This window comes from Callithrix jacchus, chromosome 14 (assembly GCF_049354715.1).
Source record: "Callithrix jacchus isolate 240 chromosome 14, calJac240_pri, whole genome shotgun sequence".
NCBI classification, from domain to species: Eukaryota; Metazoa; Chordata; class Mammalia; order Primates; family Cebidae; genus Callithrix; species Callithrix jacchus.
Window position 1 is genome coordinate 42744789 of NC_133515.1, and position 20239 is coordinate 42765027.

At 40.6% G+C, this 20239-nt stretch overlaps 1 protein-coding gene across 2 annotated transcripts; it reads right to left on the bottom strand.

Annotated features, from left to right (window-relative positions):
- Positions 1–1779: 1779 nt before the first annotated feature.
- Positions 1780–20116, bottom strand: MPHOSPH10 (M-phase phosphoprotein 10). 2 transcript variants are annotated; one of them, XM_002757642.6, is made up of 11 exons: positions 19994–20116; positions 17644–18322; positions 16846–17000; positions 16116–16287; positions 12445–12586; positions 11229–11296; positions 9727–9864; positions 6827–6937; positions 3760–3867; positions 2437–2667; positions 1780–2015 (listed from the first exon to the last, which is right to left on the bottom strand). In XM_002757642.6, exons 1-11 carry the CDS (start codon positions 20086–20088, stop codon positions 1866–1868), a joined length of 2049 nt encoding a protein of 682 aa, XP_002757688.3. In that variant the 5' UTR covers positions 20089–20116; the 3' UTR covers positions 1780–1865. The 2 variants fall into 2 exon arrangements, with proteins under 2 accessions (XP_002757688.3, XP_008978776.3); XM_008980528.5 differs by having other exon boundaries at positions 19903–20116.
- Between the last annotated feature and the right edge of the window lie 123 nt (positions 20117–20239).

Consider the following 20239-nt stretch of genomic DNA (forward strand, 5'->3'; position numbering starts at 1 on the left):
CACACGAATGTTCATTGCAGCACTGTTTACAATAGCAAAGACCTGGAACCAACCCAAATGCCCATCGATGATAGACTGGACAGGGAAAATGTGGCACATATACACCATGGAATATTATGCAGCCACCAAAAATGATGAGTCCGTGTCCTTTGTAGGGACATGGATGTACCTGGAAACCATCATTCTCAGCAAACTGACACAAGAACAGGAAATCAAACACCACATGTTCTCACTCATAAGTGGGTGTTGAACAATGAGAACACATGGACACAGGAGGGAAACATCACACACTGAGGTGTGTGGGTGGGGGGAATAGGGGAGGGACAGCTGGGGGTGGGGAGTTGGGGAGAGACAGCATGGGGAGAAATACCAGATATAGGTGATGGGGAGGAAGGCAGCATATCACACTGCCATGTGTGTTCCTATGCAGCAGTCTTGCATGTTCTTCACATGTACCCCAAAACCTAAAATGCAATTAAAAAAAAATTCAAGTGTTGAAACTTAATGGCCAATTAGATATTAAGAGGTAGGACCTTTAGATGATTAAGTCTTGAAGGCAAAGCCCTCATGGATAGGATTAGCATCCTTATAAAAGGCTTGATGGAGTGAGTTTGGTGGCTTTTTGTCCTTCCACCTTCTGCCAAGTGAGGACCTAACAAGGGACCCCTTAGAGCAGAGAGCAGCTCTCACCACTGCCACTAGCCAGCACCTTCATCTTAGACCTCAGTCTCCAGAACTGTAAGAAATGTTTCTGTTGTTTCTAAATGATCCAGTCTTAGGTATTTTGTTGTAACAGCACAAATGGACAAAAGCTAGTGCTTAATTTAGCCCCATAGAGCCTAGCTCTACCTGTTGCACCCAGCTTCTGCAGTAACAGGAATGCAGAGTGCAAACTTCCACAGGCTCTTCTTGACCACTGATTGACCCCTTGTAGATAAAACACTAGAAGGGCTTTACCTGTTGTTTTGCTGGAATCGTAGTCCACATTCTCTGCCCCTCTGGACTAAGGCTTACTGCATTTCCAACAAATCAACATGAGAGCCTATCGGACAAAAGGCAATTTTCCCTGGATGGGGAGGTTGAAACAGTGAGCACCTGGCGGTCACAGAAGACTCTGAAGACTGCAGTTTACATTCCTGGCTGTATTGAGCTTCTGTTGCTTCTAGATTCACTTCCACATCATACCTGTCCTCTGCATCTGATTGTCTATAGCCTACATTAATCCTTTGTTCAGGTGACATGAGATCATTTCCCAAAGGGGAAGGAAGAAAGACACATGCATGAAAATGCTACTTCTTTTTTTTTTTAAAGGCGGGGTTTCACCATGTTGGTCAGGCTGGTCTTGAACTCCCAACCTCAGGTGATCCCCTCACCTTGGCCTCCAAAGTGCTTGGATTACAGGCATAATCCACCATGCCCGGCCAAAATGCTACTGTTTCATGAAACAACAGGGCAGTGGGAGGGGCAAATCAAGACCCCAAACAGTGAGGACCTCTGCTGTAGACAGCTTCTTGGGAGGGGGTTGGCCGGCTCTGTCCTCTTCTCAGCCTGCAGGCCAGTGCTTGCTCACCAGCCCATGTGGACAAGCTGGCCTGGCCTTCACACAGGCCTGGGCCATAGCAAGAGCACAGCAGGATCAGCTCAGGCAGTGCCTAAACAGCAAGGGCCTCGGAGCCAGGTCCTGCTTCATACCAGTGAAAACTGGGAGGTCTTTGCAAACAGTTTGGAGTTTGTCTTTTCACACTATGGAACTCTCAAATATCTGCTATTGATGCAAAGAAAGGTTCTCAAGAATTTTATTATGAAACAGAACAATGGCACAATATAAGCTTACACATTAATATTTACATTATATTCAAAATATATTACAGCTTTAATTTATGAACAGAAATATCCTGTCTTTTTTTCTTTTTCTTTTCTGTTTTCTTTGCATCATTGATTTGCATTTTTACTTGATCTTGTAATTTAGAAAAGAATGCTTGAGAGGACTTTAAGGCTTTGTCTTTACCTTCATCCTGCAATTAAAAATAACACATGCTTATGCTGTAAAATGTACTTATAAGTGAAAAAAGCCAAAAATATAATAGTACATCATCATTACAACAATATATACAACTACAAATATGAAAAAGGACTAGAATTACAGAAAACTAAATCGGTTAGCATAGAGGTATTCTATACTGCTACCATGTTCTTATAATCTAAGGGAGAAAGGAGTGAAAGAAAAGCTGCTGCCAGGACCCAAGTTATTGTGAGAACCCTACATGAAAAACTCCAGAACATTTAAGGTGGTGATTCCAGGTGGTCAGTATCATGCGTCTCCATCTCAGAAGTGGGCTGGCAGCTGGCTCAGACATTCCAGTCACCCAGAGGCCTTTGCTATTCACTTCCCCTGGCAAAGGCCCCCTTGAGCAGTTTTCTTTCCCTTGTCCTTACCTTTATGAAGGAAGCTTTGCCAGTTTTGGTCAGCTGTTTTAACTTCTCCGAAGCTACTGCTTTGCTGTATTTCCCTGCTTGATCTAGACTGCTCTTTTCAAGCAGTTTTCTCCGCTTCACCTTCTCCTTTAGTTTCATACGCTTTTGAGATTTCTTTTTCCTCCGCTCTCGTTTCTTGTCTGTAGCTGTTTTTTCAACAGCTGTTTTAACATCTCCAGCTTTATTTTTCTCCTATTAAAAAATAACCATCAACATATTTGTTAATCAAGTTTAACAACTAGGAAACTGGGGAAGAAACTGCATGGTAGCCAGCAAGTGGGCTGTGCGTCTATGGCCAAATGCACGAAGATGTAGAGCAATCCCCACTTGCATTCCAATGAGTGTTGGTAACTCAGCTGTTTAAAACCTGAAATGTGTTCTTTGACAGCACAGACTCTTACAGTGACGGTTCAGTTCCCAAACGAATTGACAAAGGCAACATGGAAAGTTGGGTTCTCAAGCTAACAGCACAAAAGAAGCAAGCCCTCCACAGCATTTAGATTCCAATGGGCTTCAGGGACATGCCACAGACAACCTCAGCTCTGAGCTGCTAATAACAGCAACTGGACTGAGGACAGAGGGCCCAGAGATCAAGAAACAGAGGAAGGGAAGGGAAACATCTCTCCAGTGAGGATCAGTTTTCTCTCTTTTCTCCTCAGCTGCCAGCCTATCCTGCCAGGGCTGTCACCTGCACTGAGGTGGTAGAGGCTCTGACAGAAGAGGTGAGTGTAGGTGTAGCATATCAAGTGAGGAGGGAAAAAGAAGGCCCTGCAGCCAGCCAGAAAGATGAGCACCTGGCAGAAATATCATTATTACTGTGTAAGGCATGGACATCAATGTTCACATGGCAGGAATTGCTGCATTTGATTTATCCAACCTCTTCTGATAACCAAATGCTCCATTCGAGATCTATATTCCATACAAATTAGCATCACAGGGATAAAATAAGGGGGAAATGCTGATATTAAACTATTGCTAGTGCATACACAATGCAAACAATTGGTTTGAAACTCACCATCACTGCCAGCATTCAGACTGGATTATAACAAGATATTGATATTAGCTATTTTATAATTGCTTTTACAGTAACCCTCATAATAAAGCCAGAATATAGGAGACTGGTATTTGAATATTATAACATTACTAGTTTGCTTTACTTAGAAACTACTGAGATACATTGATTAAAAACTGCAAATGCAGGGCAAATGACATTAAATAAACAGAGTCTGGCTATAATCAACTAACTTGTAACAGAAATTTAAGGTTTCCACACTGGCTTCTTACCTTGATCTCCTCTGGAGCCAGGAGAGCTGCATCACTAACACTCACTGGAGCTACTTCCTCCATGGTTATGGCTGGCAGATTTGACACAACTTTAATCTCTGGTACAGGCTAGAAAAGAAGTAATACATTCAATAGGAAGCCAGCTTAAAGTATAATATATAAAATACTTTATGGAGATTATCTTTTTTTCACTTGCTTGAAAGTCAGCAAACCTAAGGGAAATAATTTAAAATGTTAGATATGGTGACAGCCAAAATCCTAAGCTGACTGGCATGACAGCAGTGCTGAGGGGTGGCACAAGCTGCTTCAGGATCCTAGAGACCTGGGTATTTTAGGGTTTTCTGTCTGAAAACCGTTCCAACAGCAGGTATTTCTATATTTTCACATAACATTTCTGCCATCTTCAAACATCAGTTCTTCCATCTCTTCCTCAACCATTCCTATCCACCATGCATGTGGACATTCTCAAACAACTATAATGCTGTTTGGTAAGATCTGCTGATTTCTATTAATATTATCTGACTTTGTTTACAAAAAAAAAAAAAGCTAGCTCTCAGAAGTGTACAGGAAAAGATGCAAAGAAAGATGTTTATGAGAACAAGAGTCAAATATAGACTGCTGATAAATTTCCTCATCTTTCAACAACTGAAAACATCTCTATAAACATAAATATGAAATAATACTGAACTATTTTGAAAAACTAAACAGTATCAAAATAAATCAAAACTATCAATTACAAAAAGGGGAAAGCAGTGTTAATTGAAGGATCGTCTGCTTCAGTTTGTCTTTTTTTGAAAGAACTACCCAAGAAATGCAGTCATTAAAACAGATTTCATACTGATCCTGCGATTAAAATGGTAACTATATACTGCAGTTACATTAGCATCCTTTCTTCCTCATCACCGTACTGTCCATGGAGTTATTTGCTCAAGGAAACTTCACAAAGAATAAAAACAAGCGATAAACACAATAGGATCCTGGATTCTAAGTAAGAGAAAAATGAGTGTGAAAGAAATAATTTCTTCCACTGGACCAACTACTGTTCAACTGTTATTAAGAACACTGTGTTCCATTCAGGCATTTTAAGAGAAATATGGAGGAAAAGAAGACAGTGCAAAAAGTTACAAAAGGCCAGGCACGGTGGCTCATGCCTGTAATCCCAGAAATTTGGGAGGCCGAGGTGGGCGGATCATTTCAGGTCAGAGTTTGAGACCAGCCTGGCCAACATGGTGAAACTCCATCTCTACTAAAAATGCAAAAAAATTAGCCAGATGTGGTGGCAGTGAGCCAAGATTGTGCCACTGCACTCCAGCCTGGGCAACGGAGTGAGACTCATTTCCAAAAAAAAAAAAAAGCCACAAACAATGATGACTGTGATTGATAAATGGGGTCTACAGAGATTGCATGTGAAATACCAACTTGAACATGAAAAATGTAGTATCAAGGGGAACCTACACTAGCAATTCTAAATTACTTACGGGAAAAAAGAAAGGCTTTTCATTTGGGGCACACAGACACAAATACATTCACTTCTCCTTTACTTCTCAATATTCCAAGGAATGTCTAAGGGGTTCCCTGCATTAGATCCCAGCTAGTGTGAGGAACAGAGTGGAACAGTACACGCATTATGTGCTGCCTAAGACAAGCAGAGTGCAATGAACTAGCCAATGACTGAGAGTGTGCGACGTAGGTATGAGGAAAAGGAGCCGAGTGGTGAGACATACATCAAGGTGGGAAGTGGCAGTCTACCCTAGGTAAGGAGCCAAGGAACATCTGCAAGGAGGGGAAGGCATCTAGCCTGGGCAATGAAAAGGAGCCAGCCATGCCAAAAAGGAAGTGCAGCCTATTGGGCCGGGGAAGAGCACAGCAAGAAGGTGCAAGGGACTTGGCCTTCTGAAGGAATCGGAAGATTAGTAGGACTTGGGGTAGCAAGCTAGGGGAGACCAAAGGGGTGGGAAGAGCCAGATCACACAGGTAAGGCCCAGAAGGGGCCCATGTTCTTCACATCAGTAAGACCTGATGGACAAGAGGAGTTGAAAACTTCCATTCACCTCTTCACCTGTTTATTTTACACAGCCCATAGTAGGGATCTTGGGAATCTAAAGATGGCTCCTGCCATCAAGAACTTGCTTACATGTAATTACAACTAGATTAAAAACATACATCTACACAAAATGAAACAAAAAAACAGGTAATAAAAGCTTCCTAAGACAAAATATTTGCATAGGAAAAAATCACCTAGCCATCAACTAATAGAAAGGATCTTGGAGATGAGCTCTTCTGTATGGATGAAACATAAAGCAATTGCCCATATACAAAGCTAGTTAGGAGCAGAACTCAACTCAGGTTCTGACTTCTAGACTAGTCCTTAATTCATGACATTCCATTTCAGACAACAACACAGGCACCAAAGGGCAACAGGTGAGCAAGTGCCACAGGATGGCACAAGCATGTTTTATGGGTTCACAGAAGCTAGCGAGTAGGAGATGAGGCTCCGAGGAGTAGACAGGTATTGAGCAAAGTCTGGATTACAGTCAAACAGACAGCGGAAGGGCATTCGAGAGGGTTGGGCCTAGTAAGAGAACATCATGCAGTGGAGAGAACATGGGCCCAGAGTTAGCTCTCAACCTCCTGCCTCCTAAACATTGGTTTTCTCACCTGCAAAATGGAAACTATAGTACCTGCCTCAGTGTTGTGTGCATTAAGTATTAATGTATGTAAAGAATCTAATATGACACATAGCAGATACTCCATGAATGCTGGGTATAAATATCCGTATGTCTCCAAACCCATTATACAACGAAAATGCAACAGAAGACTCAGAGGGTGGGGAAGGGAGGAGTCCCTGTGGCTATGGCTGAGGGTCTGGCAGGGGCTCACTGAAGATCTGGGTAGAGCCAGAACTTTCATGGGACCAGAAGTGAGCCTTCCTCATGGAGACCCTGCCTGGAATTTACAGGAGGCTACTGCAGGTTTGTATCCTGAAACAATGAGCTAGTCTCACAAAGGATCAGAGCTATTAATGTCATCCTGCTCTAGCTACACACTGAACTGTTAACACACTTACCGGTTTAGGGATAAAGTGGAAGTTTGAGAGGGCATCCAATTTTAAGAAGAGGGAATCCATCATCTTCTGAATTTCTATGTGCTCTGGATTTTCTTCTTCTGCTGTTTTTTGCTTAGAAAATAAATTCAACAATGTCAAACTAAGTGGCTTGATACATATCACAGGACAAAACACTAAAGGCCAGTGAGGGTATTCCCAGCTTCTCATCACCAAAGCTTCAGCTACAAAGAAACACTCCAAAAGCAAAATTAAAAGTAGCAGTACTGTGAGAGTTCCAGCACCTACAAAGAAGAGATGTGATGTGCATTTTAGGAACTACAGTAACCATTACCTCTAATATTCAGAAGCTAAAAATTTAATTCTCTTGGCATTTACTTCTGCCAAAAACTAAGCTATTCCTAAGATGGCTATATAATTTTATAAAGGAATAATTTTTTTTAAAGGAATACAGCAAGTGATTACAAGGGTTGGCAAGGATGGAGAAACTGGAACCCTTGTGCATTGTTGATGGGAATATAAAATGATGCAGGCACAGTGGCAACAAGCTTGGCAGGCTTCAAAAAACTACACAGAGAATTACCATCTGACCCAGCAATGCCATTCCTAGGTGTACAACCAAGAGAATTAAAGACGAGTACTCAAATACATGTACACGGCACTATTATCAGTCAAAAGGTGATAAGAGCCTGCATGCCCATCAACGGATGAACAGATAAACTGTGGTACATACACACAATAGAATACTGTGCAACCATAAAAAAGAAATGAAGCACTGACAAATGCCGCAGTACTGAAAACATGACGCTAAGTGAAGGAAGTCAGAAATGAAAGGCTGCATATTGTATGGTTCCATTTATATCAAATATCCAGAATAGGCAAATCCACAAAGATAGACTGCAGACTGGGGGTTGTTAGAGCTGGGGCAAGTGAGGAAAGGGGAGCAATTGCTTAATGCATATGGGGCTTTATTGTGGGCTGATAAAAATGTTTTAGAACTAGATAGAACTAGTAAGTTACACTGTCCTAAATGCTCCCAATTGGTTCACTTAATGTGGTTAATTTTATGTTATGTAAATCTCACATCAATTAAAAAGAAAAAAAAGAAGTAGTGTTAATATAGACTTCATCAACTTACCAAACATCCATTTGGATGGTAGGGGCTTTTTCCTTTTATTTAAATGTAATGTGTTAAAGATTTATTCTGACAAATCACATTTAAATATTGACTGCAATTTTAATTCTACTGAAGAGAAAATGTAAATTTAATGCTTCTCTCTCTGTCCCCCTTGGCCCCAAATACTTATTCTAAATGGCTAAGAAGGCTTTTTGTTTGTTTGTTATTAAGACATGAAAAAAAAACCACCAAAACTTGGAAACAACGGGCTCTTTGCCTCCTGACCCTGATGACAGAGACGCAGCCAGGTCTGTTTCCAATGTCCATCATCAGCACCCACCTTCCAGCCATGGTCAGGCATCATCACGCTATTACTGCTTCTTACTATTTTAACTTACCTCACACTTTAAAAAATCCTAAACATGTCCTTTCACCTTATTCTAGGTAACAATATCCATAAAATCAAACACATAGCAATGTATTTGCTATTTAGAATTTTCTGAGCCACAATACATATACAACTGTGAGTAAAGGCTCCTACATATGCTGTTTACCATCATTTCACTTCTAGAATTAGCCTAGCTAATGAATATACTAGAAATCCAAGTCTATCCTCAAAAACTTCTTAACTCGCTGTTGACTTCTGAGAGAGAAATAAAACTACATTTAGAGCTGGCATAAGCTACTGCATTACATATCTAATTTTTAACTCTTGTGGTCACCAATACTTTCTGTATTTACTGAATCTCCTCAAAGACTCAAATGAAACTGTACACATCCTCTTTCAGCAACCACTTTGGATTGCAAGGTAGCCAGGAAGAATTTTAATTCAAATCTTTTCAGTTCTTCAACTTCACAGTGGCATCAGGGCAATTTGCTGTTGCTACCTGAGGGGCATTTATTAACAAAATTTGGTAGGAATTGTAAATGGCTTTTGCAGAAGAAAAATGCCACCGGATCCCAAAGTACATATTAAATATATTCCCAATAAATCAAATGTGAAGGAAAAATTCAATTATCATATAGGCATATAATATTCCTGAAAATATGACCTTGTCCTATTATTTAACCAGAAATTTCTTTTGTGTGTGTTGTGGGTTTGTTGTTTTTGCTTTTTTGAGATGGAGTCTCGCTCTGTCACTCAGGCTGGAATGCAGTGGCGCAATCTCAGCTCACTGAAACCACCAACTTCCCTGGTTCAAGCAATTCCCCTGCCTCAGCCTCCTGAGTAGCTGGGATTACAGGTGTACACCACTACGCCTGGCTAGTTTTTTTTATTTTTCAGTAGAGACAGGGTTTCACCATGTTGGCCAGACTTGTCTCGAACTCCTGACCTCAGGCAATCCACCCGCCTCAGCCACCCAAAGTGCTGGGATTACAGGTGTGAACCACCATACTCAGCCCAGAGATTTCTTTTAGTTAAGTGAAAGAGGAAACAGGCCTAAAAATCAGAAAGAATCCATAATCATGTAAAATATACCAGTAACTTCAAATGTCAATGAGAAATGGCTTTAAAGTTGTAGCACCACCATAATAATTGCTAGAAAGTTAATAATTAGTTGTAAAAGTATCAGGTGACCAAAGCCTAATTGCAAAGCAAACCTCCCAACCCCTCACATAAACTGGGGATATTATAACCCTTCTATTCCTTACATGCTCTGACTCATATTTAAACGAGGTAGCTGAAGAGCTCAAGACTTGTTTCATGATTTCAACTGTCACAAAAAACCTAGTTCTCTATTTCTGTTTCTTTAATAACAATGGTTTTGCTTACAGGCTCTCTCACCTGGTTGAGTTTGATGTACTCCTGTTCATAAATTTCAGCAAGGCTCAATTTACTCTTCTCATGGTCTAAGGTTAAACGCTTTTTATATTCATATGCATCCTCTTTAGGTTTTTCTTTACGTACTACATCATCCCAAGCCTGAAACATAAAGGGCAGGTAGAACATAAGTTAACAAAACCTACAGTTTATTTCTAGGTTCCCTTAAGAATCTTCCTCTCAAATATTTATTATTATAATAATTATCAATATATTAATAAATTATTGTTAATGTATTAATTATGACAAACATCATTGTTATAATAAATATTTATTATTCCAGAGTAAGCAAATTATAGCAAAAAGAAAACTTTCAGCTTCTGAAAAAACTATTCGAATCACAAAAAATAAGCACTAGGAAAGCAAAGAAGGTATCCTTTTCTGTTTTTGGTTTAAAATGAGTCTTCCTACTTGGTTACCAACTTTAATTCCACATTTTCCCATCACAGTTTGTTTAAAAGTCAAGCCTTGAGTTAGTTTAACAAGTTTCATTTCAAATTTTAAGATATTCTGCACATGATACTCACCCTTCAAATCCTTTCTATTTTAGACACAAAAGCATAGGCAAGCATTATACACATTATAAGGCCATCTCTTACTATACATCCCATATATCAAAGTTTTATTCTAAGTTTACAAAATCAGATCGATTCTTCAACAAAACCCACTAGGTTTTTAACATTTGAAAAAAAAATACACCATTCAGAAATGGTTTTAAAATTGTAGTACTACCACAATGCTAGGGTTTGAATGTCTTCTCCAAAACTCATGTTGAAACTTAATCCCTGACATGGTAATACTGAGATGTGGGGCCTTCTAGGACATGACCAGATCACCAGGGCTCTGCCCTCTGGAATGGCAGTTATATTCATGGATTGATGGGTTATCATCAGGCAGGGGGAATGGTGGCTTTTAAGAAGAGCAACAGACACCTGAGCCAGCATTTTAGCATGCTCAGCCCTTTCACCATCACATGGTGATGCCCTGCACCGCCTTAGGACTCTGCAGAATGTCCACTGGTAAGAAGGCCCCTTGACCTCAGACTTCTCGGGCTCCATAACTATATTCCTTTGCTTATAAGTTACCCAGTTTCAGATATTCTGTTAAGGAAATAGAAAAAAGACTAAGACAAATATACTGAGTAATTTGCCACACCAGATTCTGTGCCTAAGCCAAGTGTCCTGGGTACAACCACCAGAGGGCAGCCACCAGCTTCATCAAGTACCACCCAAAAGGTCAGCAAGACTCACAAGAAAGGATAATGGCTTCTGGCTTCTCTCAGGCACAATATTCGTTTTTCCTAGGTACTATTAAAGAGCAGCACCTCACACAACAAAAGCTGCCTGGGTAGCCTAGACGTAAGGCTTGTGAACATTAACTGAAAATAAAAAGCAACACTCCTACTCTCACATTATTTCTAAAATTTCAGTGACATTTCAATTAAGTTAAATTTAATTCTTACTGACCTGATCTCTTATCCTCTGTTTAATGATATCTTCCAGTTGAAGGGTGGTTTCCTCTGTAATCACAGGTGCTAAGGAAATACAGTATTTATTCATTAGACAGATATCCACTAGACTGCTGATTCTCACATTGCAGTCCTTGGACCCACAGCATCAGCAACACATGGGAACTTGTTAAAAATGCAAATTCCCATCCCCACACTCCCGAATCAGAAAGTGGGGAAGAGGGACAGCTATCTGTGCTTTAATAAGCCTGGTGATGCTCCCTGAAGTTTGAAAATCACAAAACTAGAATACATATGGTAGTAAGTGCTAATACTTATCCAAGGTACCTAAGGACTCTTCCCCTCTTTTCCATTCTCTCTTCCATTGAATAAAATAAAAACTCATTTTGACTTAAAGGGAACAAGAAAAAAAGCAATGAGATGACCACGGTTGCAGATCAGAGTTTAAAATGTAATCAGTGGACCATAACAGGATGTAAGCCTTCTGAATAGATTACTACAAGACAGTTGATTATAAACTATACATTAGGTATCGTTAGTATATGGATGTTAAATTTTGGGGGTGTATTAATGGTATTGTGATTAAATAGGAGAATGTCCTAGTTCTTATCTGCAAAAGTACTTAAAAGTGAAGTACCATGAGATTGGCAACTTACTTAAAAAAAGGGCACATGTAAAATCTGACATACGCCAGGGAGAGAGAACAAATATGACAAAATGGTAACTGGTGAATAAAGCATACAGATGTTCACTGTAGTATTTTTCAACTTTTCTGTGTTTACAAGTTGTTTTTTTCTTTTTTGACAGAGTCTCGCTCTGTCGCTCAAGCTGGAATACAGTGGTGTGATCTTGGCTCACTGCAACCTCCCCTTTCTTGGTTCAAGTGATTCTCCTGCCTCAACCTCCCATGTGGCTGGGATTACAGGCACCCACCATCATACCAGCTAATTTTTGTATTTTTAGTAGAGACAGGGTTTTGCCACATTGGCCAGGCTGGTCTCAAACTCCTGACCTCAGGTGATCCGTCTGCCTCGGCCTCCCAAAGTGCTCAGCCTCCCAAAGACTACAGCTGTGAGTCACTGTGCCCAGCCATGTGTTTACAAGTTTTTAAAATAAAAAGTTGAGGGAGAAGAAACATCACTCCAAATCTTTGTATGAAATAGAACAACAGAAAAAGCACAGAAGTGAACATTTTACAGAAGAGAGCACTGTACCCATCCGGACAGCATGGTCAAAGTGCAGGGTCTCCTCCAGGAGGCTGTTCTCTGGCCTCTTCTGTGCTGTCACTTCCCCCTGGAGCTGCCAAGGCTTTTTTTCTAACAACTCTTTTTCTAAAGATGCAATTTTTTCATTCATCTAAGAAAGAGACAAAATAATTAGTATACATTTAGACCTCCTGATCTTTAAGCAATCCTCCTGCCTGGGTCTCCCAAAGTGCTAAAATCACAGGCATGAGCCACTGCACCCGGCAGTTTTCCTAATCTCTTATCTTTTGTAGTTGCACTGGCTTATGCTTCTAAAAGAGTGTTAAGACATTTTGTCTTATTCCTGATCTTTTTTTATTTTTTTGAGATGGAGTCTTACTCTGTCGCCCTGGCTGGAGTACAGTGGTGCGATCTCGGCTCACTGCAACCTCAGCATCCTGGGTTCAAGCTATTCTTCTGCCTCAGCCTCCTGAGTAGCTGGGACTACAGGTATGTGCCACCATGCCCAGCTAATTTTTTTGTATTTTTAGTAGAGATGGGGTTTCACCACGTTAGCCAGGATGGTCTAGATCTCCTGACCTCATGATCTGCCTGCCAAAGTGCTGAGATTAAAGGCATGAGCCACTGCGCCCGGCCCTATTCCTGATCTTAAAGGAATGTTTCTAGAATTTCACCCATCATGCACAATGGCAGCTTTTGGCTAGATGTATTTCTATTCCACTAGGGTGAAAAAAATTAGAAATGAATATTGAATTTCTGACATATATGGAGGTGACCATATGTTTTTTCTCCTTAACGTCATAAGCAGGAATCATACTAGATTTTCTAATACTGATTCAAGTGAATAAGGTTCATGCAGTCGTGTGGCATAATTTTTCCACTGTGCTATAGGATTTTTGCATCACTATTCATGAATGAGACTGTGTGTGTGTGTTTTAATGCTACCTTTGTCAGGTTTGGGTTTTCATGTTCTAACAGTTTCAGAAAAAAAGTTTCAAAGTTCTACTTTATTCTTTATATGTGGAAACTGAAATAAATTGATTTATTGAAACTTAACTTGAAGGTCTGATTTAATTTCATGGTAAAACCAAACCTTTCTTTCTTTTTTTGTGGGGGGGGCGGTAGGAAGAGTGGGGTGGAAGGATACTAACTCGATACACTATATAACGGTGCTTTTTTTTTCCTTTAGAATTTCTCTATCTTCTGGGGACAATCTGACAATCACGGATTTAATTCAGATTCGCAGATTTTAAAAACAATTCTTTTAACAGTCTTGGTATCTTTTATTATCTGCCTATTCTCTCTTTTTTTTTGAGACAGTCTCCAGCTCTGTTACCCAGGCTGGAGTGCTGTGGTGCAATCATAGCTCACTGCAGCCTTGAACTCCTAGACTCAAGAGATCCTCCCCCATCAGCCTCTCAAGTAGCAAAGACTATAGGAGCACACTACCATGCCCAGTTAACTTTTAAAATTTTTAGTGGCGATGGGCTTTCAGCCTGTTGCCCAGGTTGATCTCAAACTCCTGGGCTCAACCAATCCTTGCTCCTCAGCCTCCCAAAGTGCAGGTATGAGCCTCTGTGCCTGGTGCTATTCTCACTTTGTGATAAAAATTTTAAGGTAAATATATGATGGAGCCAAATTATTAGAGCCAGACTATATCTACAAAAATTAAATGAAATTTCACTTGTCTGAAATCATGACATAAACAATTTTTACGAACTCTGGAAGTATGTTTGTGATGGTATTAATTAAAATTCCAGCTACTTGGCACTCACAAAAATCTGTGGAGGTCCTCAAAGACAGAGGTGGTGTTGGCCAGGCACAGTGGCTCACACCTATAATCCCACCACTTTTGGAGGCCAAGATGAGTGGATAACCTGAGGTCAGGAGTTTGAGACTAGCCTGGCCAACATGGTGAAACGCTGTCTCTAATAAAAACACAAAAAAATTAGCTGGGCATGGTGGCAGGCACCTGTAATCCCAGCTATTTGGGAGGCTGAGGCAGGAGAATTGCTTGAACCTGGGAGGTGGAGGTTACAGTGAGCTGAGATGGCACCATTGCACTCCAGCCTGGGTGATGAGAGGGAAACTCCATCTCAAATAAAAAAAGACATACAAGGTGTCCTCCAGAGCAGTCAAAATAGTTACGAGGCTCAAAGGACAGCTTTATCAGGAGAGACATGCTATACATATAAAGACATTAAAGACAGAGAAAAAAACAACTATTTTTTTTTTTTTTTTTGAGACGGAGTTTCGCTCTTGTTACCCAAGGCTGGAGTGCAATGGCGCGATCTCGGCTCACTGCAACCTCCACCTCCTGGGTTCAGGCAATTCTCCTGCCTCAGCCTCCTGAGTAGCTGGGATTACAGGCACACGCCACCATGCCCAGCTAATTTTTTGTATTTTTAGTAGAGACGGGGTTTCACCATTTTGACCAGGATAGTCTCGATCTGTTGACCTCATGATCCACCCGCCTCGGCCTCCCAAAGTGCTGGGATTACAGGCGTGAGCCACTGCGCCCGGCCCAAAACAACTATTTTTCAAAATTTTATTTTTAAGACTCAGTCTCACTCTGTGCCCAGGCTGAAGTCCAGTGGCACAGTCTTGGCTCACTGCAACCTCTGCCTCCTGGGTTTAATAGATTCTCCTGCTTCAGCCTCCTGAGTAGCTGGGATTATAGGTGCCTGCCATCACACCCAGCTAATCGTTGTATTTTTTTTTTCTGGTAGAGACGGGGTTTCACCATATTGGCCAGGCTGGTCTCGAACTCCTGACCTCAAGTGATCCGCCTGCCTCAGCCTCCCCAAGCGTTGACATTACAGGTATAAGCCACTGTGCCCAGCAGAAACAACTATTTTACTCACAGGCCCCAAACTGAAAGCTATAGGCTGGGAAATGCAGGCACTGACTTTTGCAGATCAGATGCTCTCCTTATGGCATCTCTATACAGTGAACTTTAGAGAGTAGCAGCAAGATTTTTGTTTGTCTGTTTGAAGACAAAATTTTGCTCTGCCGCCCAGGCTGGAGAGCAGTGATGCAATCATAGCTTACTGCAGCATCAACCTCCTAGACTCAAGTGATCTTCCCACCTCAGCCACCGGACTACAGGCACATACCACCATTCCCAGCTAAGTTCTGTATATTTGGTAAAGACAAATGTTGTCCAGGCTGGTTCTGAACTCCTAAGCTCAAGTGATCCTCCTGCTTCAGACTACCAAAGTGTTAGGATTACGGGCATGAGCCACTAAACCTGGTCAAGATATTTGTTTTCAAAGGATGGTTAACAGAAGAAAAATAGGGAAGATACATCAGTAGTCTGTGAGTTCCACAACCATGTTAAACATATTAAAAATTCCGCGGTGGCTCAAGCCTGTAATCCCAGCACTTTGGGAGGCCGAGGCGTGTGGATCACGAGGTCAAGAGATTGAGACCATCCTGGTCAACATGGTGAAACGCTGTCTCTACTAAAAATGCAAAAAAAATTAGCTGGGCACGGTGGCATGTGCCTGTAATCCCAGCTACTCAGGAGGCTGAGGCAGGAGAATTGCCTGAACCCAGGAGGTGGAGGTTGTGGAAGCCGAGATCGCGCCATTGCACTCCAGCCTTGGGTAACAAGAGCGAAACTCCGTCTCAAAAAAAAAAAAAATAAATAAATAAATATTCCTTAAATTCCTAATTACCTTTTCCTGTCTTTTTTCAAAAGAGGATTTAACTTCATCAGAGTTTTTCTTTCCATTTAAAACACCTGTATCTTCAGTTTTCTCATCATCTGGCAAAGCAAAGGTCACTCTTTTCAAGCTTTCTTTATGTTGTTTACTGTCTTCACTTTCTTCAAGGTCATCATCTTCATCCCTACAATTCCAAAAGTCTCATAAAAAGAAGTATACTACTTTCCATCAGAAAAACAGAAGGAAAAAAAAGATAAAAATAAAAAAAGAAAAACAGAAGGAAACAAATTTTCCCTTAATAAAGGTCTTCTTTTATAGGCCTAATGGAACCAAATATTCAGAACTTCCGAAATCATTCAGTTATTAAGGAACAAAAGATATCATTTAGGTAAAATGCTATGTAAGAAACAGAACAAAAAGCAGCCAGGAGATAGAAAATAAATTATTCATCAATCTATATACAAATCTCTTATCTCACAAAAATAACAGGATTTTATTGGCACAAAATCAAATCAAAGTTCCTGGTAAGAAAGGTTTGATTGCTACTACCAGTGATATTTTTCTTCATTAAGTGATCTCTAATGTCCCTTTACATGTAGCAACTTTCCTCTGGCTATCTTGAGAATAACTGGTATTACTGAATCTAACTTCTTAAGATAAACACATCTGACAACTACGAGAGCACACATACATGATTGGGCAATTCCAGGTCACAATGTGAAGGATGGTTCAAAGTACTCACGTTTCTGAAATACTTAGTTCTGCTGCTTCTTCAGCAATTTCATCGTCTTCTTTCTTTGAATCTAGCTCATCATCATGAATACTTGTTATGTCTTCATCACTTTCAACTGGATCAAAAAAGTCTTTGTATTTCAGATTTCTGGAACTTTTACCTGACTAAAATGAAAAGATTTTTAAAACTATTAATTAGGGATAGAAAAATACATTCACACATGTGGTAGGCACACTGGCTCACGCCTGTGATCCCAGCACTTTGGGAAGCTGAGGCAGGTGAATCACAAGGTCAGGAGTTTGAGACCAGCCTGGTCAATATGGTGAAACCCGGTCTCTACTAAATATTAAAAATAAAAAAATAGCTGGGTGCAGTGGCGGGTGCCTGTAATCCCAGCTACTCGGGAGGCTGAGGCAGGAGAATCACTTGAACCCAGGAGGTAGAGGTTGCAGTGAGCTGGGACTGCGCCACTGTACTCCAGCCCGGGCGACAGTGAGACTCTGTCTCAAAAAACAAAAAACTACATGCATATATATTTGTATGTATACATTACTTTCTGTCTTAATAACACTATAAACTCACAACTAATAATTTAAAAAGTTATTAGGTGAAACTGGCAATAACACTACCATAAAACTATAAGAACTGGAACATAAAGTGAATGGAAGTACAGATTCATTTACAACTGATAAGATAGAGCACAATGTTTTTTATCTCTAAATCTTCTAACTACAATTAAATCTCCCCTAGAATAGAACAAAAGCTAATTTTAGGAGGAAAGTGCTCTCTCCTTTCTCAAAACTTTACCTTAAGTTTTTTACTTCCAAACAGTATGCTTTCGTCTTCATCAGAATCAATATCTTCAAAAAAATCAATAACTTCCTCCTCATCATCATTATCATATTTTTGTTCCGCTTCTTCTTTTTCTATGTTTTCTAAATAGGCCTCCATTTCAGAGAGTTTGAAGAATTTATCGTCTACTATGGACTTTTCTCTTGGTTTTCCATGCCCTTTGTTTTGCACCTTGCTCTGCTGTTCCAATTTGCTGATATCAAAGTCAAGGTCAGAATCCTCATCACTGAAAACTGGGCTTTTCCTCAGATCGAATTTGCTTGAGTTTTTAGCTCTCTCACCCACTTCAGGATCATCATCACCCATGTCTGACACTTCCTCCTCCTCTAAGTCTTCTAGGTCCTCCTGGTCATCAGCCTCTATCTCTGAACCATTCTCTTCACATTCCTGTTCTTCACTCTCTGGGAGAAGACTGATGTCTTCATTAATTGTTTCACTAACTGCATTCTGGAAGTATTGTAAAATTGGTTCATTTTGCAATTCCAGTTGTTGCCAAATCTGCTCATCATCAAAATTTTCTATCACAAGTTTTTGTAAAGGGCTTCCATGGATCCTACCATTCTCTAATATTTTATAAAAGTCATAAAGCACTTTTGTTAAAGAAGTAAACTTTGATGCCAATCCATCTTGAATCCTGTTGGGAGGAATTAAGTGAGATTTAGAATTATAGGTAATAATTTCACAGCACTCTTAATAAAGATTAAAAAACCCAACTCTTGTAAAATCAAATCAGAATGAAGTGTAAGTATAGATTCTGGCCCCAACAACATATAAGCTGATGAGCTACACTGATCTATAAAACCTGTCGACCAAGTACAGTCTATTAGCTGTATAGATTTCGGGCAGGAAAACCATTACAAATCTATTTGCTTGGAGATATATAGTGAATTAACCTTAAATTATCAATTCTACTACATTATATACCACTCCATTCATTCATTCACTAATTCATTCAATGATCAACATTTGCTTTGGCTACAGTGGTCAAGGAAAACCTCTCTTAGATGCCACATCTGAGATTAAACTTACAGATAAGGAAAGAGCCTCATAAAGACTGGGAAACATGTATTCCAGGAAGAAGAAACAGCAAGAACAAATCCTCTAAGATGCAAATCCTCTAGAGGTGAGCTTGAGAAACAAAAAGGTGAGCATGGCTAAAGTGTGAAGGAGGCAGAAGGTGAAGCTGGAGAGACTGATGGGAGCCAAAATATGCATGGCTCAGGAGTAAGAGTTTGCCATTTTAAAGTGTAAAGAGAAAACATTAGAAAATTTTAAGCAGAGGGATGAAATGATGATTTACACGAAGGAAGAAGGGGAGGAGGGCGGAGGAGGAAAGTAGAATGATTAGAAGGTTGATGCAGCATTCCACGCAAAGGATAATGGTGATTGAAGCTGGAGTTAGAGCAGTGAGTATGCTGAGTATATTCTGGAAGGAGAACTGACAGTATTGCTAAGATATTAGATATAGAATAGAGAAAAATGAAGACATCAAAGTAGCAGACTAGTTTTATGTCTGAGCAACTGGAAAGCCAGAAGTGCCATTTACTGACACAGGGAAAGCTTGCATGGTGGAGCATGGGAAAAGGACTTCAGGGAATGGCAGAGTAGAGGTGGGTAGAAACAACAATTCTATTAAATAGAAACAACAACTCTATTTTGGACACAGTGAATTTGAGATGCTTGACAGTACCAAAATTTTAAAAATCGTTAAAAGTTGTACAGTGCGGATATCCCAGTTGTGAACTTGAATTCAAACCAAGTTCAGTCTGCAGTTACTATGAGCCGGGAACTCAAGGAGAGGTTGGAGTTTGAAATATAAATGACTAATAATATTATAGATCATATTTGAAATTCTTCAACAAAATACGTGTAAAACACTTGTGCTGGGAAGAGACATGAAAGTTCTAATTATCAAGAAGCTTAGTGGTGGGGGCGGAGAGACAAGTGACCAGTTCATACATTCAAAAAAGTATGCTCAACACTGAGTGCTTTAGGAGCATATAGTTGGAACCAACAGCTTGCGTGTAGACGGATGGGGGCGAAAGAAGCCTCAAGGGAAGCATCTAGGCGTTAATAAGTGAGGTTGGGGTGATTACAGTAACACTCAACTGACAGATCCATACTGTACAAATATTAACAATTTTAAAAATTGTGATAGCCTAGGAAGGTATAAACTCTGAAATTTGGGGAAAAGTTATTTACATTTCCCCTTACCTTCCCCCAGCTCCACAGTTTGCCGGAGGCCGGCAACCCGCGTCCACGTGAGACCCTGGTCGCACCCAGAGCCCGGGATCCGCGCACTTACGTGAGGAAGCACTCGGGCCGACCAGTGGCTTTGCCGACTTCTGTCAGACAGAGCTCCAGGGTCCGTCGACGCCAGACTGTCGACGTCGGTGCCATGGCTGTCAGGAACTCCCGACACAAAGCCGCATGCAAGGGAAGTGAGCCGCCAGGAAACCGCTCCGCAAAGATGCGCCTAGCACAACTTGGATTTCAGAGTCGAAAGTTCCGCTGTGCACAGGGGGTTCCGGACTCACCCTCAGCTGGAGCC